This window comes from Microcebus murinus, chromosome 10 (assembly GCF_040939455.1).
Source record: "Microcebus murinus isolate Inina chromosome 10, M.murinus_Inina_mat1.0, whole genome shotgun sequence".
NCBI classification, from domain to species: Eukaryota; Metazoa; Chordata; class Mammalia; order Primates; family Cheirogaleidae; genus Microcebus; species Microcebus murinus.
The window spans coordinates 6,375,119-6,398,004 of record NC_134113.1 but is presented as its reverse complement, the minus strand read 5'-3'; the positions used below and the strand labels follow the sequence as shown (position 1 = coordinate 6,398,004).

The 22,886-nt window shown below is 53.8% G+C and overlaps 1 protein-coding gene and 1 long non-coding RNA gene across 2 annotated transcripts; both read right to left on the bottom strand.

The window, feature by feature from the left end:
• Positions 1 to 252: 252 nt before the first annotated feature.
• On the bottom strand, positions 253 to 2,907 carry A4GALT (alpha 1,4-galactosyltransferase (P1PK blood group)). Its single transcript, XM_012741723.3, has 2 exons — positions 2,772 to 2,907; positions 253 to 1,933 (listed from the first exon to the last, which is right to left on the bottom strand). The coding sequence occupies exon 2, from the start codon at positions 1,501 to 1,503 to the stop codon at positions 355 to 357; it is 1,149 nt and encodes a 382-aa protein (XP_012597177.2). The 5' UTR covers positions 1,504 to 1,933; positions 2,772 to 2,907; the 3' UTR covers positions 253 to 354.
• Positions 2,908 to 17,343: 14,436 nt separating this feature from the next.
• On the bottom strand, positions 17,344 to 22,084 carry LOC142873262 (uncharacterized). Its single transcript, XR_012921300.1, has 3 exons — positions 22,055 to 22,084; positions 20,888 to 21,078; positions 17,344 to 18,411 (listed from the first exon to the last, which is right to left on the bottom strand). It is a non-coding gene; the product is annotated as an uncharacterized LOC142873262 (long non-coding RNA).
• Between the last annotated feature and the right edge of the window lie 802 nt (positions 22,085 to 22,886).

The following is a 22,886-nucleotide window of genomic DNA, read 5'->3' as shown; positions in this document are numbered from 1 at the left end:
CTTCACCCGGCTGCCCTGCACCACAGGGGAGGTGCTCTGGGGTCCGCTCTTCTTGCCTGTCGTCCAGAAGGCCTGGGACCCTTACCGGCCTCACTCCAGCTGGCGCTGGTGCTGCTTGTTGGCACTGGCCTGAGACAGGGCACTGGCCCATGGGTGTTCACAGCCTCCCAGGCTCGAAGGGGCTGTCCCCAGGGCCTGCTGTGTTGCTCCAGCAACGACTCCTCAACAGCCTGGCCCGGCCAGTGGCCCCAGCTCACACCTCCCTGTCACAGGCCCTGCCACCTTCCCCCAGGGAAGGGAGGCCGGGCACTCTACTCCATCCGGAGTGGATGGGGCGGTGGCCTGGTGAGCCCTTCACAGGTACATCTTCATGGCCTCGTGCGTGGTGGGGCAGTAGCGGGCGTGGAGCTGGGCCAGCAACACCCCGGACGTGGCCTCGAAGTGCGTGCCCTGGCTCTTCTTGTTCCACACGTGCACGGCGTAGGTGGCGTTGAGCAGCCGGGCCAGCTCCTCGGGGCTGGTGTCCTCAAAGTACTTCTTCCAGCTCTGCCAGGGGACGGGGTAGAAGGCCTCGGGGGGGAGGGTGGTGACGCCGCGGCAGGAGCGGCTCTCGCTCAGGCTGCGGATGGAGCACCACTTCTTGAAGACCCGCGTGAGCAGCTGCGGGCCCTGGTGGCCCCAGATCCAGCCGTTGTAGTGGGCCACGAAGTCACGCATGCACAGCGCCATGAACGCGTGCCGGCGCTCGAAGGCCAGGAAGGCGCCGTTGAGGACGTAGCGCGACTGCGTGCCCAGCACGTTGGTCAGGTTCCGCAGGCTCTTGAGGACGATGAAGTCCGTGTCCAGGTAGATGCCCCCGAACTTCCACATGAGCGCGATCCTGCAGGCGTCGGACAGCACCGGCAGCAGGTAGGGCTCCCAGCGCCCCCGCGCGGCCGCGTACCAGGCCGCCAGCGGCGTGTCCCGGAACAGCTCCTCCAGGTCCAGCGGGAGCATCTGCACGTTGGGGAAGCAGCCCAGAAGCGAGAGGCCCAGGTGCCGGGGCAGGGAGGCGTTGCCGCCAGGCAGCCCCTTCATGAGGACCGTCACCCGGGACTCGGGGTGAGTCCTGGCGGCCGACTCCACTGAGCACATGAACAGGAAGTTGGGGTTGGTCCGGTCCGAAGTCTCCAGGAAGAAGATGTGGCCTGCAGCGGGGGTGCTGGAGAGCGGGGTGGGGGGTGCCAACGGGGGGCAGGGGATGTCTGCAGGCAGGTTATAGAGTTGTCCCTGGTCCTTGGGCTCTCCCACAGTGTGCCAGTAGATCATGATGGAGACAAAAAACGTGAACTTGAAGCCGATGATGAACAGGGTGCAGACCCGCTGCCTCGGGCCGCCCCGCAGCAGCCGCAGCAGGAGGTCGGGGGCCTTGAACATGGTCTCCCAGATCTCACCAGGAGCCTCCAGCGGGAACTGGCTGGTCTGCAGGAGAGGAGCGTCACCTTTCAGGCAGGCCGGTGGCATTCCCAACCCACAAGAAAAATGTCTCCCACGAAACCAGCCGGAGCCAACACCAGCTTCCAGAGCCACGGCTCCAGGGCCAGACGGGCCTGGGCTTGCGTCCCAGCCTGCCAGCTGCTCACCTGCAAAACGGGAGCGCAGTGGCCATGGACTGAGGTCTGAGCAGGGACACGTTGCCCTCTGAAGCACACCTGGGAGCTCCCAAAGGACTGTCAGAAGCGATGGCTTGGCCACGTGGGGCACAGGGCGCTCTCCCTGGCGAGGCCCGGCCCCCTCCGCCTGTTGGGGCTGGCCGCCTGGGATTTGAGGCCCAGCTCATGCGTCCCTCAGCTCCACGAACCAGGCCTGGGTTGATCCGAGGGTGGACGGCTAAGCAGCCTTGATGACTGTCGGCTTGAAGCCTGGAGCTCCGGCAGGCCTGGGCACTGGCTCGCTAGGAGTGGAAAAGGGACAGGGAGGTTACGCTGCAGTCCATGACCTTGACCAGTACTATTGCCCTCGGACCCTCACTCTCGCCTGGTGATGTCTGCTTGGCCAGTAACCACAAACATTCCCGGGTGCCCGGAACAGGAGAGGCATGGGCCGTGCTCCTGGGTGTGGGGCTGGTAACCTGGGGCAGGCCACGGAGCTCTCTGCACCTCAGTCTTCCCACCTACAGGATAGGAACACTGGAGCCCACTCAGGGGCTACAGTGTCACACTTGCAATAAGCACTGGCTGCCCATCCTGTACGTGCCAAGTGACTTTAAGAATTTCACACACAGGAACTTGTTGACCCCCTTCCACCTGCTGCAGGGTGGCAATCACCACACCCAGCTTACCGACAAGGAAACGGAGGCACAGAGAAGTTCGGTGCTTCATGCAGACTCCCATGGCAAGTGTCAAGGCAGGGGCTAGAACTCAGGCCACCCGCCTCGGGCTTCTGCTGTCACCACCGCACCACCCTGCCTGGAGTAAGGGCACCGCAGATGCACCTGGTGTGCGGGAGGCCTCAGGGCACGTGGACCTGAACTATTAGTAGTGATCCTGCCACCACCCACTCAGTGCCTTCTACCTGTCACACCCGCTCCGCCCTCAGCCATCCCAGGGGCAGCTGCACCCTTTCCTAGGGGCCTGGGAACTTGGGCAGAGAGAAGTTGAAGGACCGGGTGCAGCCCGGTGCTCAGGGGGGCAACCCCTCGTAGGCCCATCCACAGCCCGAGCCTGGGGCTGGAGCAGGGGGCTGGGCCCCTCCTCGGGGCGAGGGCAGGAACACTGAAGACTGGAACTGACCGGCTGGGTGGCCCATCGCAGACAGGCAGGGACTCGGGCGGCCCGCAGGCCTCCTGGAGACACGCGTCGGCTCAGCAGCCGGACCCCTCTGCCAACGTGAAGACAGCCCGTGCCCGCGCTGGCGGCGCCGGCAGGTCCATCTGCAGAAGACAGCGAGAAGAAGGAGTGAGGCGGGGCGCTGGCTCTCAGGGGCCTCGTCCTCGAAGCCACACAGGCTGGCTGGGCCTGGGGCTCACTCGTTCACTGGCTCATTCACTGGCTCAGCCCCTCGGGAAACACTTAGGAACGGGTGGGCCCTGCACGGCCGGGGAGGCGCTCAGGCTGGTGGGGCCATCTGGAAACAGACAAGGACGAGTGACACTTGGTGAGCGGGGAGAGTCAGATGGAGGAGGCGGTGGTGGCTCTGGACCTCCTGGAGCACCTTGGGGCAAGTGTCACATGTGCGTCTGCACCACTGTCCCGTGCCCAGCGGAGGACACCCGGCGGGAACACAGCAACACTCTCGCAGCCAGCTCACACGACACTTTGAAAATACAAGTCGGCCACACACTGAATGATGGGGGGCCCAGGTCCCAGGCTGAGGGTCCAGTGCAGCCTGACCCCGTGTCCCACGCCTCTCCCCGCTGCCTCTGTCCCGGCCACACCTGCCTCCTGTCTCGTTCTTGGCCCTCACGCTGCCCCTGGGCACGTCCTTCCCACAGGTGCTCACGGGGCCTCCCTCACTCAGCTCTGCACTCAAAATCGCCCTCCCACCGGGGCCCTCCCCGGTCCCTGAAGAATTTCAGCCCCTCTCCAGTGTCCTCTCCCCAGCACCAAATCTAATGGCACATTTTACTTCCTGTTTTGGTTATCTACTTGGAAAGCCCCGTGAGGACGGGTATGCTTCGCGAGCTGTGTGTGTGGTTCAGCATCTAGAACCGCAGGACGGCGCCCGGCTCTCAGTACGGGGTGGGTATGTAGTGACCGAGTGAACCAGGGAATGGTCAGTGAGGCAGGGAACGAGCTCAGGAGTGAGCGCGTCAGTAAGTGACACGTGGGGGGAGTCGATGAACGAGCAGATCACTGAGCCAGAGAGAAGCTGGGATCACAGCTGGGGGCTGCCCAGGATCTCCAGCAAGGTCCGGAGCACAGAGCTGCGGTGTAAAGCGAGATTCTGTGTCCCCACCCCCGTCTTTCTCCTGCAGGGACAGGGGCTATTTTGGTCCTGAGTTATCTTTAACCCAATGTGGACCACACCGATGGGTGGACGGGCAGCTGGCCAGCTATGGGGGAAGCCCCTGGCTGCTTTGCGGCCTGTAGCGCTGGAGTGGGCCGACAGCTGTGGAGTGGGGTGGGTGCGGTCTGGGCCCAGCGCGGGGCAGGACATGGCACCTAAACCACGCCTGACCACAGGTGGGGGCGCCAGACTTGGGCCGCGCCATATTTGGTGTCGGAGCCCAAGACCCAGGAATAGAAACTGTGTATGGGGCCAAGTTGGCCAGAGCCCAATACCCGTGTGACCTCAGGTCCAAAGCATGCTCCTGGGCCCCTGGGTGGGCCTCACAGCTGCAGCCCAAGTCCTGGGCCCGTCAGCTGAGCCTGGCATGTCTCTGCTGCTTTCTCTTCCTCCAGCTCGCCCCTTCCCGCCCTGCAGCGGGGGCCATTCCCAGTTAGCGGTCGCTCTGCTGCTCCAGCCCTTCATCAGAGTAGACATGAAGGCTGAAGAGAAGTTCATGGCAGTGGAGACAGAGGGCCCAAGGCTGGAACGGAGCCCTGCTGGCCAGGCCCTTGTGCCTAGAAAAGGCTCCCAACCTGGTGCCCATCTCCTGGTCGTGGCCTATAGCCTCAGCTGCCCCCACACTGGGCAGCTGCCCCTCTGGCTCTCTCTGGGTTCCCGTGTCCACCCCAGCTCAGCCCAGCACTGGCTGACCAAGACTCAACAAGACAGAGTCACGGGAGTGGTCAGCCTGGGTCCCCACCGAGCCCACCCCCAGGCTGGGTGCCAACCGAGTGGCTCCCAGAGGCCGGAGCTGGGCCCCTGGAGATTCAGATGTTCTTGTGGGGGGACACAGAAGCCAGAAGAGGCCAACAGACGCAGGCAAGGTGTCACAGAAGCGCGAGGGCGGAGCCAGGGCAGGACCCCCGGCCTCCTGCCCCTCAGAGGCCTCGCGGTAGGATGCACGAACCCCAGCAGCTTCCTCCCGGAACACAGAGCAGACACAGAGGGGCCCAGGCCTTGGTCAAGCTCCCTGCACTAGCGTCCTGTGGCTGCCAAACAGATGACCACCAACTCGCTGTCTCAACACAGACATTTATTCTCTCGCAGTTCTGGAGGGCAGAAGCCCCCAGTCCAGGTGTCGGAGGGCCCGCACTCCCCTCAGCCTCTAGAGGAAGGCCCTTCCCCGCCCCTTCTGGCGCCCGTGGCTCCAGGCGCTGCCGGGCTGTGGCTGCGTTGCCCCAATCCCTGCCTCCATCTTTGTGTGGCCTTCTACGTGGGTCTTCTCTTCCGTCTCTTCTGAGGACACTTGTCGTTGGATTTACAGGTACTCTGGGATGATTTGCTCATCTCAAATCCTTAATAACATCTATCAAAAACAAAAAAACCCACCAAAAAAAAAAATCCCACAAACATCTACAAAGACTCTATCCAAATGAGGTCATAGTCATAGTTTCCAGGGTTATCATCTTCTTCTTTTTGAGACGGGGTCTCGCTCTGTTGCCCCGGCTAGAGTGCTGTGGCATCAGCCTAGCTCACAGCGACCTCAAACTCCTGGGCTCAAGCAATCCTCCTGCCTCAGCCTCCCGAGTAGCTGGGACTACAGGCACACACGACTATGCCTGGTTAATTTTTTAATTTTTTGTCTAGACGGAGTCTCGCTATATTACTCAGGCTTCATTATCTTTTTTTTGAGGCCACTATTCACCCCACTACAATTGCCTTCCCTTTCTCTGTTTCTGTCCTGGAGCCTCAGAGCACTTGTGAAGAAGGAAGCTGGTTCTCATGTCACGGATGGGGAAACCAAGGCTCAGGGAGTGAAGTGACTTAGCCAAGGTCACAAAGAAGGTCAGAAACAGAGCTGGGATTAGAACCGGGGTCTCACTCATGCCCTGTGCACCGATGTCTTGCAGTCTCGGCTTCAGGGGTCCCATCCTCAGAAGAGCTGTCCCTGGTGACTTGGCGTGAGTGGCCCCCCCGCTCCCCATCCCTCCTGGTCACATCACCCGGCATTCCCTTCAGCAGCCTGAGCCGCGGAGAGCCACTCTGGGTCCCTGTGAGGGCGAGGAAGAGGCTGGGCTATGAGGCAGCCGCAATGAAGGCCTGGGCCTGACCCACGGGAGCGCCGGGGCCGGGGCGGCCTTCAGAGACACCTGTGCCAGCTCAGGAGGTGGGGCCGTGATGGCTAGTCTTACGTGTCAGCCTGACTGGGCCGCAGGGGTGCCAGACTGCACGCTATTCCCGGGCGTGTCTGGGAGGGTGGATCCAGTTAAGCAGCTGGGCCCTCCCCCGACGGGGGGCCCGGGTAGAACAAAAGGCGGAGGACGGAGGAGCTCGCCCTCCTCTGCCTGGCTGCTGGGCTGGGACATCTCTTATCTTCTCACCTACTGATTCTGTTCCTCTAACACAGAGGCCCACACCAACCCACGCCGGTAACTGCACACAGGCCACTCCTGGGTAGGGGTGTGACCGTGCCTCCCTAGGGCGTGGGGACTCAGCACCCCATGGGGGGATCGGACAGAACCAGCGTGTCCAGCACGGCCCTCGGCCCTCCGGGAGTGGCCGTCTGCTTTTCAGTCTCCGAGTCCTAAGCGGCAGGCGCTCCTCTGTCCTCCTAATGAGGACAATGTCCTTTGGGGCTTGCACGGGCGGCAGGCAGTAAGGGCTCGGCAGTTATGCCGATGAGGCATAACTCGGGGACAGCCGGAGCTGTGTCTGTGTTCAGGAGTCACAGAACATCCTTAGCTGGAGACAACCTGGTCTACCTGCTCACTCTAGAGTGGGGAAACTGAGGTTCACAGAGGGGAGTGAGGCTGTAAACCACACAGAGAATCAGCAGCAAAGGCAGGACTTGAACTCGGCTGTCAAACCAACACATGGAAGAACAGATGTCAGGGACAGCAGCAGAGGGGGCCCCCCTCTCTGAAACCGAAGGCACACCCCAAGCTGAGAGAAAGGAGAGCCTAAAAGTTAATGAATGAAACTTCTGATGACTTCAATCAATCCACCAATAAATGTCTCATCCTCTCCTGGTGTCTTCTTCCTACTGTCCCTGCCTACCTCTCTCTCTGCTGCCCTGCCAGGTTAGGGTCTCTCTCCCTCCCCCTGTCCCAGTAGACACAGGGATGCTGCCCCTAGTCCCTGACCCCAAGACATCACACCAGGGCAGGCTGCAGTGGAAGGAGACAGAGAGAGACGGGGCCAGGGCCATGCTGGCAAGACCAAAGGGACCTGATGGGCAGCTGCTGTCAAGGACCTGGGCCCCCACCCTAAGGAACCAACTCCTCATGCCCAGTGGCAGGAAGAGGAAACCTGGACTCACTGGGATGGGAGGCTCGGGGTTGGGGACACGGTAGGTGACACAGGGTCATAAGGCTTCACGCAGACAGTGGAGGCAGGGGAGCCTGCTGCATTCTTCCACGTGGTGAGAACAACCCTAGTGGAGTCAGGAGATCCTGGCCCAAAAGGCTGGGGTCAGCGCGGTGCCTGGGGTTTGGCCTGACCCCCCCAGTGAGGGTCACAGAGTGAGACTCTGTCTCGAAAAAAAGAAAAAAGAAAAGTAAAAGAGCATGGTGCTGTAGCATTTCTTAAAAGAGTGCTTCACTATTGTCTCCATAATTATCTTCTAAGCTGCCGACGCCTCTTCTCCGGGTTTTTTGTTTTTGTTTTTTGACACATAATTTTTTTTGAAATGTTTACAAATTTGATTTCTTATACTTTGTTTCTTTTTGAATTTTTTTCTTAAATCATTTTTATTTTTTAATTTTTTTTTTTGAGACAGAGTCTCACTCTGTTGCCCAGGCTAGAGTGCCGTGGCGTCAGCCTAGCTCACAGCAACCTCAAACTCCTGGGCTCGAGTGATCCTTCTGCCTCAGCAGAAGTGGCTGAGACTACAGGCATGCGCCACCATGCCTGGCTAATTTTTTCTATATATTTTTATTTGGCCAATTAATTTCTTCCTAATTTTAGTAGAGACCGGGTCTCGCTTTTGCTCAGGCTGGTTTTGAATTCTTGACCTTGAGTGATCTGCCCGTCTGGCTCCCAGAGTGGCCAGGATTATAGGCATGAGCCACCACGCCTGGCCCCTGTGGCAGGTTTTTTTTGAGATGGAGTCTCATTCTGTCACCTGGGCTAGAGTGAGTGCCCTGGCGTCAGCCTAGCTCACAGCAACCTCAAACTCCTGGGCTCAAGCAATCCTCCTGCCTCAGCCTCCCGAGTAGCTGGGACTATGGGCATGTGCCACCACGCCTGGCTAATTTTTTCTATATTTAATAGAGACTGGTCTTGCTTTTGCTCAGGCTGGTCTCAAACTCCTGACCTCAAGCGATCAACCAATCCTCCCGCCTCAGCCTCCCAGAGTGCTAGGATTACAGGCGTGAGCCACCGCGCCCAGCATGTCATTGCAAGAGTAGGCAACGGTCACTGTCATGGACACCACCTGCCGGAGCTCCCAGAGCCCGCAGAGCCGTGAGAATAGAAACACTACACCTCACTCAACACGGCCTCAGCTAAAATGGGGTAGTGACAAGAGCAAGGGGAGGAAGAATGAAGAGGAAACAAATTAAATTTACTGTCGTTCATAACAGAAATTGTCTAAAAAAAAGAGGGACCTGGGAGCATTATAAGAAGGTATAAATACAAATGTAACCATCTGAACAAAAATACAGGCCTTCCTACATACCCCAAGGACTGCCCTTCTGATACACTTCCTAAAATAGGCCACACTGTGAAAGAATATGCCACACACACACACACACACACACACACGCACGCACAACAGGGAAGAGTAAAGAAACCTGCCATACGATAAATATAAACAGGTTTGACTCACTGATCTTTAAAACGAAAAGGATTTTTAGATTAGATCTCAAGACAAGAAACCCACTCTATGCTGCATTCATGAGACACACCTAAGCAAAGGAATGTAGAACGGGCAAAAGGAGAAGAACAAGCAAAGGTTTAAAGGCAATACACTCAAAAGCAAAGCTGGGGCCGTAATCTCCATACCAGACAATGAAAATTCATGACTGACTCCACTGCACGAGCCAAACAAGGGCAATTTGTAATGCTAAGCGTATAATTCATAATGCTCTCAATAACACTGCAGCAATTTCCAGGAAGGAGAAATTACAGGGATATGAACATAAATAGATTGAAACACACGAATAAGAGATTTTAATTCACCTCTCACAGTCCAAGAATCATTAAGTAGACCCAACAGAAAACCTGAAATAAAATAGAAAGGTACTACAATATTTTAACTTCTCTATCTTAACAATAGATATACTTTGTTTTCAAGAGCTGAGCTACTGGAACAGCCATGAAAGCTGACCACATTCAGTCTACAAAGTAGATCTCAATAACATCCAAAAATGTAAAAAAAAAAAAATTAGCCGGGGCTGGGCATGGTGGCTCACACCTGTAATCCTAGCATTCTGGGAGGCCGAGGCGGGTGGATTGCTCTAGTTCAGGAGTTCAAAACTAGACTGAGCGACACCCCGTCTCTACTATAAATAGATGGAAATTAATTGACCAACTAAAAATATATATAGAAAAAATTAGCCGGACATGCCTGTAGTCCCAGCTACTCGGGAGGCTGAGGCAGGAGGATCGCGTGAGCCCAGGAGTTTGAGGTTGCTGTGAGCTATGATGATGCCACGGCACTAATAGCCCTGGCAACAGAGTGAGACTGTCTCAAAAAAAAAAAAAAAAAAAAATTTATGATTACAAGACAGTATGACTAGAAATGAATTTAAAAATCAGTAAATTTTAAAAGTCTCTCTTCAGCAACTCTTAGATCAAAAAGGAAATACAAACTGAATCTGCAGGATTTCTATTAATAGCAAAGAAAAATAATTAAAACCCCACATATCCACATCTATAGGATACAGCTACAGCAAAATAATCAGAAGAGTATTTCTAGCCTCCAATACATGTAACAAGTAAAACAGAGAGGGTACAAATAAACAAAGTACCAGTCTAAAAATATTAAAGAACCACAAAATAAACAGAAAGAATATGGAAAGTATTAAAAAAGATTAAAGCAGAAATAAATTAGGAAACAGATAAGCAGTTGAACTAAGAAACAAAGTAAAAAGCTGGCTCTTTAGAAAAACGCCAATGAAATATACAAACCACTAACTAACCTAATCAAGAACACAGCAGGTAGGGGACTGGGGAGAAAGCCTCCCATACAAACTGAGAAATGCCCAATGGGAAAATCACCAAAGAAACATCATTTTTAAATGATAAGATTGTAATTGGCAAATAAAATTTGAAACCTGATTAAAATAATTTCTGGATAAATATAATAAATCAAAACTGATCCCAGAAGAGATAGTTTACACAGGCCAACTGCCACCTACTATAAACCAGCTACCATTGCAAAACACAAGCACCAGAGCAAAACATTTTTAGAGTGAATTCTAGCAAACTCTTAAATAACACATAAGTTTTAAATTGTTTTAGCTGGGCGTGGTGGTGTGAACCTGTCGTCCCAGCTACTCGGGAGGCTGAGGCAGAAGGATTGCTTGAGCCCAGGAGTTTGAGGTTGCTGTGAGCTAGGCTGACACCACGGCACTCTAGCCCGAGCGACAGAGTGAGACTTGGTTTCAAAAAAAAAAAAAAAAAAATTCAGAAGCACATTAAAATAAAATATCTAAACCAAGTGGGGTTTATTCCGGGGAATGTAAGGATGATTCAATATTAGGAAATCATGAATATAAATCATTATATTAATAGATCTAAAGAGAAAAATGGTCAGCCCCAATGACACTAAAAAACATTTGACAAAATTACATAGATCAACACAAAAGCCAGGAGGTGACTTCATACTCAGGCGAGAACTTGAGTACTCAGTTTCACACATCATCACTAACATTATTATATTGACTCATCAAAGCTATTTGACAGGAGAAAGAAATTAGAGGCATAAAAATTGAACAGAAATAGTTAAAGCAATTGCTATTGTCATATCATATTATTATTGTATACCTGGAGAAGTCAAGAGAAACTATCGAAAAACTACAAATAATAAAAGCATAGCAGAAGGTGGTAGAATATGTACGTGCACACTAAACAACAGGCAGTTAGAAGATATAATGAAAGAGAAGACTCCACTTACAACAACGGCCACAATACTTGGAGTTAAACTTAACAAAAGTTGTTCAAAATCCATGTTAGCAAAATTTTAAAGTCCCCCCAAAACACAAAGTAAGCTTGAACAAATGGAAAAGACACACGGAACTTCTGGCTGGAAGACTTGGCTTCGTGAAGATGTCCATTTTCTCTAAGCCAATTTATGAATTGCATGTGATTATGGAATTAGACAATTTGACCCTGAAGCCCACACAGAAAAATAAACAAGAACTGATAGGCAGAACAAAAAAGGAAGGACTGGCTGGCCCTTTAGCTAGTAAATATCCTGTAAGGCTTTGATAATTAAAGCAACGTAGTGTCAGCATATGAACAGACTAACAAAGCAAAGGAAACACAGAAATAATATGGTACTTTCCTATACAACGAAGGAAGGCAGCAGCTCGAATCAGGAGGGTAAACTGGGCCGTTTAATGTAAGATGCTGGGCGATGAGGGGTAGCCACGGGGAAAAATGACATGCCCCAGGATAAACTCCAAATGCAAATAATAAAACCCAGAAACGTACACAACACAACATGCGTGGATTGATTTATAACTTTGTTGTTGGGAAGGTTTTCCTAATTATGTCTAAACTCCAGAAACCATAGAAAAGAAAAGAAAAGATAAATAGATGTGACTACTCAAAAACAACAACTCCTTCCCTAAAATCTTCCCCATTTCCTCCTCCAAAATACCAACAAGAAAGTCAAAACAGAAGTGACAACCTGCAACAACTCACGAGGACCTCATATCACAAAGGTGTAATTTTCCTGATATATAGAGAGTGCCCAGAAATCAAGGAGAAAAAAACCAACGTCCCAAAGGAAATGAGCAAAGGACAGTTCACACACATGTAGCATATGACCCCTAAACAAGCAAGATTGGATCTTTTTCTAAGTGAGAGAAATGCAAACTGAAACACGCAGATAGAATCTCTCAGCTAGCAGATTGGCAAAACTGCAAACACTGAGCGTGCTCCGGCCAGGCTGTGGGAAAGGGCATGCTCTTACGCTGCCGGCAGGCGTGCCTACAGGCAGCACCGATCGGCACTGCAGGGCCATTCAACATCTATCAAAATTACACAGGCACTTATCCTTTCAACGTGCAGTCCCGCTCTGAGGATTTTATCCTATAGGATAAGTGACATTTGTACCATGCCACAGATTTGTTTGCAATTGCAAAAGATTAGAAACAATCCAAGGTCTTTCTCAAAGAGGCTGATTAAATAAACAATAACACACGAATACCATGGAAGGAGGGCAGGGTCCAAAGCCACTTTTACTCAGGATCACATCCCCAGGGCCCAGCACATAGTAGGTGCTCAATGCACATTTTTTTTTTGAAGGAATGCGTAAATGATCCCTGTCCTGCCCACAAAGCCAAGATCAAATATGGTAACTAATCCAGGAGAATGCTGTTTGCAAACTGTAAACCATGTACAGATACAAATTATAACTGTTAGAAAATGTAATTAATATCTCACCATCTGAGGATACAAAATAAAGTCACACACCTTTGACTCTTCATAGTAAAGTACCTGAGTATGTACCAGTCCCAAGAGTGCCTTTCTTCCTTCCCTGAGACCATCCCCCCCCCCCAGGGTCACTCCCGCTTGCTCTGTTTTGGAGGCTGTACTGAAGATCCGGCTGGCTGCTGCTGGCTTCTCAGGGGCTGGGTGAAATCGTGGAATCCCTTTCCTTTTTTTTTTTTTTTTTTTTTTTACAGAGACAGGATCTTTCTCTGTTGCCTAGGCTGAAGTTCAGTGGCATGATGACAGCTCACTGCAGCCTCCAACTCCTGGGCTCAAGCAATCCTTCTGGCTCGGCCTCCCAAAGCCCTGAAATTACAGGCATCCACCACTGTGTGCAGCCCCTGCCTGGGTTTTACGCTCAGTTCAGGAGCAATAAGTCACCATGAATCTAGGCTCCTACATGCACTCTGGGCACATGCACAGGTGCACACAGGATATCCCACAGTGCCGAGGTGGCTGGGTGCCGATGAGTTGTCTGTCTTGGTCACTTACTATGCAGAGATCACAGAGATGCAAGGAGCAGGCAAAGCTCCTCATCAGATAAAATTATGCCTAGCAAATGAAATGCCCATGGAAAGGGCATCTAGAAATTTCGGTCTGAATTAGAAGAGTCCTGAGTTCACTCTACTTCAAAGGAAGTTCCCATGTTACTTCACTTTCTCCCTTTTTACTGCATTAAAATTAAATATAATGGGCAGCAAAGGAAAGTCCTCACCCCCTCTTCCCAGCTTCACCAGTACTGGGTGGTTTTTACTCTCAATATTGATAATAATTTGCTAACTGGATATTGTCTCAGCAAGGGACCTGGTTTCCGCCTTCTACACACTTGCTCTGTGACCTTGTAGTATGACCTGCCCCCCAACTCTGAGCCCCAATCTCTTCATCTGTAAAATAAAGAGCTTGGAAAAGATAATCTCTTAGGACCCTTCTCGAAAGACCTTCCTAACCTGGTCTCCGGGCACTGGTTCTGTCCATTCCATCAGGAGTAGACATCAATGACCTCTTAAGAGTGTCCCCTGTCCCCTGATGTCAAGGCCAAGGGCACAGACAATGAGGTCAGGAGGGAGGGCAATTCATTCATAGGGGAGTTCCTGCTCAACCTGAGCAAGAAGTCAGCTTGGAAAGAGACGGGGCAAGCCCCTGGCACCTGGATCCTCACTCAACACGTGCCTGAGCACCCGTGTGGTGGCAGGCCCTGCTCGGAGGCCTGGGAATACACATAGCAGTGAAGAGACAGTCACTGGCTTCATGGTGCTGACATTCTAGAGGAAGAAAATCGACAAGGAAAGAAATACATTGGCTGGGTGTGGTGGTGCACACCTGTAGTCCCAGCACTTCCGGAGGCTGAGGCAAGAGGATAGCGTGAGCCCAGGAGTTCGAGGCTGCAGTGAGCTATGATGGTGTCACTGCGCTCCAGCCTGGGCAACAGGGCGAGACCCTGCACCTAAATTTTTTTTTGTAAATAAAGAAATACATTAGGTGGCAATATGTGCTATGGAGAAACGCACAGCAGGGGAGGGGGAGGCTACTTTGTAATGATGGGTTGGGGAGGGCCCCTCTGCAAAGCGGACGTTTGTACGTTTGTCCTGAGACCTGAAGCAGGAAAGCAGTGGGGACACTTGGGGACCTGCAGCTCAGGAAGGAGGGGGACCAGGGAGTGCACAGGCCCTGGCAGGAGTGTGCCTGAGTACCCACAGAACAGCAGAGCACGCGGAAGGCACCAAGAGAGGCGGCCAGAGACATATGGGGAGGGGAGGGCAGGCCATGGGGGGCCTTGAGGGCCACTGTAAGACTCGCCTTTTTGATTGGAATGATTTTGAGCGGGGAATGTGACTTGTATCTGAGAGAACTTTAAGATACAGTGTGACTCGTATCTTAGAGATCTTTAAGATCTGGCTGCTTTGGGGGACTGAACCACTAAACTACAGGCGACAATGGTGGCGGCCCCCACCACACATGCTGAGGCCCTATGGGCACGTCCCCCATCCCTCTCCCTGCCACTACACCTTCTAGACCACCCGTGCTGACTGCTGCCCCTTGGCTCAAGCCCCTTAGGCTCTGGGAGCTGCAGATTTTTACAACATGCTCTTCCCTCTTCCCAAAATGTCCCTCCAGGAACCTGCCAACCATAGTAAGAAGAGCGTCCCCTTGCCCAGAACGCAACCCGCATCAGCCACCTGGCCAAGCACTGTTCCTTCGTTACCTCCACAGGTAGGAGGTAGCCTTCACGGCCTTCCTTAGCCTTCACGGCCTTCCTTAGCCTTCACAGCCACCAGCATGCCCCCATTTCTTGGATGAGAAAACTGAGCTACAGAGAGGGAAGGTGACTTTGGGGGCAGGATCTGAATGCCAGTGTGTCTGCCCCCTTCCCCCTCGGTCCGCCCTGCCCTGGTGAGCAGAGCAGGCCACCTTCAGGGGTGGCTGTGGGCTGGGTCCCAGCACCGCGCAGAGCTTGTGGTCACTTGTGCACGGGTAGGGGTGTAAGCCTCGTCCACAGACAGTCCCCCGCAGGAGGTGGGGGTGCTATTGGGAATGACTGGTGAATTTGACCTTGAGCATACTGGGAGCAGAGAAGAGTGGGAGCTGAGCCAGACACTGCCCACCCCACCTCAGATCGCAAATGACATCAAAATTAGGGAGGACCTGGCCACGGCGAGCACACACCGCAAACATGTGGCAGGTGAAGCAGAGCCACCCTGACACTCCCGATGCCTCCGTAAATGATAAAAACGGGATAGGAAAACCGACCTCCTCCCTGTCGCCCCAACCCACTATGCTCTAGGAGCACCAGCTTCTGCAACACGCTCTTCCGCCCTCCAAAATGTCCCGCCGTTCCCTCCCTAGGAAGCTCCCAACCATAATATGCAAGAGTGGCCATCTGCCAAGAATTTACCACAATGCTATCAGGGCTCTGTTTCTGGTTGCAAGAATTATGGGTGACTTCAGTTCTGTCTCCGCAGCTTTGAGCACCGTCTGTGTATTTTCACGGAGGCTGTACAGGAACGAGGGGCGGGAGGCAGGATCCCCGAGGGGCCAGTGTTAATGGGGGGGTCATATGTGTTTTGGGGGTTACTAGTCACCACCTTGCTGTGATACTTCCTACTTTGCTCTTTATTTAAAGACTTTAGGCCGGGTCTGGTGGCTCACGCCTGTAATCCTAGCTACTCTGGGAGGCCGAGGTGGGCGGATTGCTCCAGGTCAGGAGTTCGAAACCAGCCTGAGCAAGAGCGAGACCCCCGTCTCTACTATAAATAGAAAGAAATTAATTGGCCAACTAATATACATAGAAAAAATTAGCTGGGCATGGTGGCGCATGCCTGTAGTCCCAGCTACTTGGGAGGCTGAGGCAGGAGGATTACTTGAGCCCAGGAGTTTGAGGTTGCTGTGAGCTAGGCTGACGCCACGGCACTCAGTCTAGCCTGGGCAACAAAGCGAGACTCTGTCTCAAAAAAAAAAAAGACTTTAGGCAGGAGCACAGGGCATGGCCAGTCTTCCTGTGACCTGCACAAGAGAGTGCTCCTGTTGTTGCTGTCACATATTGTTCTCTCCAGTCCTTATCGGATGCTTCTGTTCTCACAGCGTAATGTTTGCAGATTGCAGACAGGCAGACGCACAAAAGGAGATCCTGTTACACATACTGTTCTATACCACGCTTAATTTTTATTTTAAAAATACGCTGGCTGGGCGAAGTGGCTCACGCCTGTAATCCTAGCACTCTGGGAGGCCAAGGCAGGAGGATAGCTCAAGGTCAGGAGTTCAAAACCAGCCTGAGTAAGAGTGAGACCCTGTCTCTACTTAAAAATAGAAAGAAATTAATTGGCCAGCTAACAATATATAGAAAAAATTAGCCAGGTACAGTGGTGCATGCCTGTAGTCCCAGCTACTCGGGAGGCTGAGGCAGGATTGCTCGAGCCCAGGAGTTTGAGGTTGTTGTGAGCTAGGCTGATGCCACAGCACTCTGGCCAGGGCGACAGTGAGACTCTGTCTAAAAAAACAACAACGTGGTTGCGGAGAGAGAGGAACACTCCTACACTGCTGGTGGGACTGCAAACTGGTTCAACCTGTGTGGAAAGCAATATGGAGATACCTTAAAGCGATACAAGTGAATCTACCATTTGATCCAGCAATCCCATTGCTGGGCATCTACCCAAATGATCCAGTGACACTCTACAAAAAAGACACCTGCACTCGAATGTTTATAGCAGCACAATTCATAATTGCAAGGCTGTGGAAACAGCCCAAGTGCCCATCAATCCAAGAATGGATTAATAAAATGTGGTATATGTACACCATGGAGTACTATTCAGCTCTAAGAAACAATGGTGATATAGCACATCTTATATTTTCCTGGTTAGAGCTAGAACCCATACTACTAAGTGAAGTATCCCAAGAATGGAAAAACAAGCACCAGATATATTCTCCAGAAAACTGGTATTAACTGAGTAGCACCTAAGTGGACACATAGGTGCTACAGTAATAGGGTATTGGGCAGGTGGGAGGGGGGCGGGTATATACATACATAATGAGTGAGATGTGCACCATCTGGGGGATGGTCATGATGGAGACTCAGACTTTTGGGGGGAGGGGGGGAAATGGGCATTTATTGAAACCTTAAAATCTGTACCCCCATAATATGCCAAAATAATAAAAAAAAAAAGGATATAGTGACATTAAAAAAAACAACAACAACAACAACAAAAAATATGCTGGGCCCTTGTGCTCTATGACTAGATGGTGGTAGTTGTATACATTTCCTAAAACTCAATGAACTGCATATATGCAGTGATGTGTAAATTATACCTCACTAAAGCTGTGTGGAAAAATATGCCATGCCCTTCACAGTCTGCCATAGCACCACACCCTAATTTCTAGGGCCACCCTATATCCCTTCTTAGGGCAATCAGTCCCTGCCTTCATTTCCCCCATATCCCATCCTGACCACCAGAAATGTGGTTTCCATCTTCCAGCCTTTATAAACACCACCATGGCGAACATCACTGACATCCTAGAGCACGTCCTTATCCACACCTATAGGATTGGTTCCTGGACATGACCCCCTTGGGTCAAAGGAAACTTAAGGATTCAGATACACAGCTCTGACCTGCCCCCTCCCACCACCCCGCTGCAGCGTCAGGCCCACCTCCCCACACTCTCGACCCGTGGGCAGCGGGTGGGGTGGGTCTTGTGACTGTCCTCTACTAATCTGCTGAGCGGTTTTTTGTTGTTGTTGTTGTTGTTTTATTTTTGAGACAGGGTCTTGCTCTGTCACCCAGGCTGGAGTGCAGTGGCATCATCATAACTCACTGCAGCCTCTAACTCCTGGGCTCAAGTGTTCTCCAGCCTCAGCCTCCAGAGTGCTAGGACTGCAGGCGTGGGCCACCAGCCCAGCCCCTAATCCGGTGAGTGCTTAATCTGCCTGTGTGGCTTGCACTCCTGTTGAGTTAACATTTATTAAAAGCTCGCTGTCAGGCCGAAGCTATGTGGCTTAATAACAACAATGGTGGGTATTTCCCCGGGCCTGACCATGCACAGCCACTGGTCAAAGTAGTTTTCATTCAGTCATTTGTTTAATCCTCGCAACATCTCTGGGTGGTGGGGCCTCCTCACCAACTACAGTGTAAGAGCTGAGGAAACCGAGGCACAGCTGAGGTTCCGACGCCCTTTGCCAGGTGAAAGGGATCTGCTGTAGCCCAGCCCAGTTCACCTGGGACTGCGCTGGGGCTGGAGTTCGATCTCAATGAAGAAGAGGCGCTTGATGCTGAGTCTCAGTTTGTTTATCTGTAAAATGGGAACAATAGTGCAGGCTGGCTGAGAGGCTCCAATAAGATGAGGTTACACCGAGTCTGGCACCTGGTAGGAGCTCAGCTGAAAGCTCACCTCCCACCGTGGAGACCCCTGGGGAGAAGCCAATGGGGGCCAACGACTTCTGCCCTTTCAAATCAAGCCTTTCCAGAGAATGTGCAGACAGACCACTTCCCCCATGTCACGTCCTAACTCGGGGGCTGTGGTGGGAGGGCGTGCGGGCACAGGGGAGGGTGTGCAGGCACCAGCCTGGAAGGGAAGAGGGCTCCACTAGTCCTGTGGCCAAGTCTGCGCAGCTGGAAGCTCCCGCCCTGCTGGGATCCGCCCAGAGGGAAGACAAAGGCGCAGACAGGGGAGGAAGGGCCACCTGCTCCCTAAGAGCCACAGTAAGGAGCCGCTGCCCCACAGCCACGAGAAACGGAGGCTGGAGAGGGCCAAGTGCCTGTGGATGGTACGGGGAGGGGGCGAGTCTACTCCTAACCCAGCCCTGCCGCTCACCATCGGCCTGACCCCAGTGAGGCCCTTCCAGTCCCTTCAGTCTGTAGGTGGGAGTGGTAACACCTGCTACCCCCAGAAAGGAGGGGACCAGGCTGGCCCAGTTCTCCTCCCACTCACTTTTCATCTCCCTAAGGGTGTCAAAGCCAGTCCACAGAGTGTCCTCCCAGCCTCCCTCTCACCAGCTCAGAAGGTCCCTCTGGAGCAGGGCTGACTCCCTCCCACCTCCTGCTCCCTGGGACCTCAGTCTCCTGACCTGCCCCTCCCCCAGCCTCAGCCTCGCTGCCTTCTGGCTCTTTCCATGAGCTAATAAATGCAGCCAAGCCTCCCTCATCGGAAAGCACACATACAGATAAAGTAAAATAAAAATAAAAAACTTGCTACATACACACAGGCAGAAGCAAAAATACAAGCCAACGACAGCCTGGGAAAAGATCCTTGCCACAAAGAGACCAAACAAGGGGCACAAACCTCATTGATGAGCTCAAACAAATCAATACGCAACATACAAAGATCCCAGATCCTACTCTTTGATCTAGGAATTTCATTTCTAGGAAATAAATACACACCGGCAGCCCGAGCATGCAATGCACAGTGCCTCGGAGAGCTAGCTGGGTCTAGGTACAGCCATTCTAGAAGTTCATACACACCGACTACCAGGTTAATTCCTTTCTAGGAAAAATCTGGCAATGTATAAATGTATGCATAGATTCAATGTAACATTATCTAAAAGACCCAAATGTTTTTCTAAAAACCCCAAATGTTGGCCGGGCGCTGTGGCTCACGCCTGTAATCCTAGCTCTTGGGAGGCCGAGGCGGGCGGATTGCTCAAGGTCAGGAGTTCAAAACCAGCCTGAGCAAGAGCGAGACCCCGTCTCTACTATAAATAGAAAGAAATTAATTGGCCAACTGATATATATATAAAAAAATTAGCCGGGCATGGTGGCGCATGCCTGTATTCCCAGCTACTCGGGAGGCTGAGGCAGGAGGATCACTGGAGCCCAGGAGTTTGAGGTTGCTGTGAGCTAGGCTGACGCCACGGCACTCACTCTAGCCTGGACAACAAAGCGAGACTCTGTCTCAAAAAAAAAAAAAAAAAAAAAAAAAAAATAAAAACCCCAAATGTCAAAGGAGATCCATTAACTAAATATGATATAACAAGATGTAAGCATGGAGAAATATAAAAAAATGTTTGATTTGAGGGGTGGAGAATATTCATGAAATGATGCTAATGGAAAAATTATATAGAAAAAATATTCAAATATATAAAAAATGTTTCTAAAAAGCCTGGCAAAAAACCCCTGAAATTTTAAACAATAGTTATCTCCAAGTATGCAAATATAGAATTATTTTTCCTACTTCTTTCACTTAATTCATTCAAGCAACATTTAGTAAGTGCCTACAGGTGTCAGGTAGGCGCTGGGATTAAGGCGAGATTCCTTCTCTCCAGGGGCTTCCAATCTGGATGGAATGGGAGGGGAAGCAGGAGGAGGAGGGGAGGAGGAGGAGGGGAGGAGGAGGAGGGGAGGAGGGGGAGGGGAGGAGGGGGAGGGGAGGAGGGGGAGGGGAGGAGGGGGAGGGGAGGAGGGGGAGGGGAGGAGGGGGAGGGGAGGGGTAAGCCCATGAAAGCCCAGGCTGCAGAAGGAGTGTGAGCATACTTGGGCGTGCTGGAAGGCAGCTGGGGAGAGTGAAGTGCTCACTCCATAGGAGCCATCTACCTGCCATCACCTTTGGGGACCTGCATGCCCTGCAGCCCTGGGTCCATGGAGGCCTGGACCCAGGACCCCACGGCCAGGCGTCTGGGGGTTGCTGGGACTGACGTGGTGGGTCACACACAACCTCCTCATGTTCCACACAAGCCACCTGCAGAGATTCTGCCACCCTGTCCTACGCTGCCCTGGGGCCCATCACGCGCACCAGAAACAACCCACTGCCCCAGGCAGCTGTAGGGCCTCACTTGGCACAAGGAAGACTCCGTTTTGGAGTGTGTCCGCTAATACCGAGGCGTCCCGGCAGACAGCAGGTACCGGAGGCTTTAGAAAAAGCTGGGGAGAAGAGCTAATTCCGGAGACGATGCCGTCTCCCTGCTCCCTTTCTTGACTGTTGTGTTTTGGCCTTTGATCTGGGCTCCGCCGTGGGGGATTCCGGCTGTGGAAACAGAGTAGCCGGGCGGGGGCCTGGGGAAGGCGTGGCGCGGGGAGGCCGGTCTGGGCCCTGCGGCTGCGGAGGGGCAGGCTGGGCCGGGACACCCAGGGGCTCCCGGCACACCTGCTGGACGAGGCTCAGGGACCCCAGGGGCCCGCGGGAAACGCTAGGCCTGGGGGAGGGGGAGCCGGGAGCAGAAGGGGGTCCCGAGAGAGGGCGGGTGCGGGTACACAGCTCTTTAACTCTCTCAGAGCCAGCGCTCGGCGGAGTCTGTCGAGGAGGTGGGAACGTCTACCTCCAGCTGAGGAAACTGAGGCACGGGGACTCGCCCTAGCAGCGAAGCGGGTGGGCTCTGGGCCGGATCTCCCCGCCAGGACCTGCCCCGCGCGGCACTGCTCCCACTTGGAGCCGAACCTTCGCCGGTGGGATAAGCGGGAGGGGAGGGCGGCCGCGGACCCGAGAGGGAGCGCTCGGCCGGCGGCGCCAGCCGGCTCTGCCCGCCTCGCGCCCTCCGCGTCCACCTGCGGCCTCCCTCGCGGGCGCGGCCGGGCGCAGCATCCCCAGGGGCCCGGCGCCCCTCCTGCCGCCGCCCCGGCCCTCCCCGGCCGCGGCCCTCGGGCCCCGGGCGAGCACGGCCAGGCGCCCCGGCCTCCCCGGGCGACTCCGCGCCCCCGCGCAGAGCGGCGCGGCCCGCCCAAGGTCGCAGCGCGTGCGGAGCCGCACTCGGACCCCGCGTCTCATCTCGGCGGGCGCGCCCTCTACGCGGGGCCGGGGCTCCCGGGCGGCCGCCGCGCTCAACTTGGGCGCAGCGCGCGGCCGGGGCCGCCGCGCGGGTTGGTGCGAGCACAAATGTCGCCTCCGGAACAGGTGGCCGGGCTGGGCGGCCGCCGACCCCACCCGACCCTCCCCTCGCGGAGCGCCCCGTCCCCACCCGGCCCGGGCGCCCCCGCCCGCCGCACCCCGGCGCGGCCCCCTGTACCTCCGGTTCCCGCGGCGGCCGGCAGCGGACGAGCGGCCCGCAGGAGGGCAGTGGCCGGGAGCTGGCGGGCGAGAGCAGAGCCGGCCCTCTTGCCCGGGGCGGGGTCAACACCGCCCCGCCTCGCGCCACGCCCGGCCCCGCGGGCCCGGGTCCCCCGAGGCGCCGCGCGCCCTCCTGTAGGCCCGGCCGGGCCGATGGTCACCTCCCCGCGCGCCCACGGGTTTCGAGCGCTCGCGGTGACTCCCAGCGCTGACACTAGGAGTTTATTATCCCATTTCCCCATTTCACAGATGAGAAAACTGAGGTGCAGAGCGATTAAGTACCGTGGAATGTCCAGGGATTTTATTGCCCTTTAAACCCGGGTCTGCCAGATGCCACCGCCGCGGACGGACGGGAGCAAAGCACTTAAGGGACCGAGCTAAATGCTCTGCTTACGTCATCCCAGTAATTTACTGAATTTCAGCTATTTGCTTGAAACAGGGGTGGGGAACCTGCGGCCTCTAGGCCACATGTGGCCTTCCAGATCTCCAAGTGCGGCCCTTCGACCGAATCCAAACCTTGCAGAACAAACCCCTGGATGTAAAGGATTTGTTCTGTAAAAGTTGGATTCAGTCAAAAGACCAAAAAGCTGCACTCAAAGACCCAGAACCTTTACAATTTCCAGGTGTCCGTAAGGCCACTGGTCCTTTCCCCTCCCCCTCTTCTCTGTCTTTGTCTTCACCTGCCCCTTGCCCAGCCTCACCCCTCTGCCCACCTGGTGCCCAGGCCACCGAGAAAATGGAAACACTCTGTTCTGCCTGGCACTTAGTAGGTGCCCAATAAATATGCTTTG

Excerpts from the sequence above, each read along its gene's own strand:
- A4GALT (XM_012741723.3), bottom strand. The coding sequence starts at position 1,503 with ATGCCACCGGCCTGCCTGAAAGGTGACGCTCCTCTCCTGCAGACCAGC.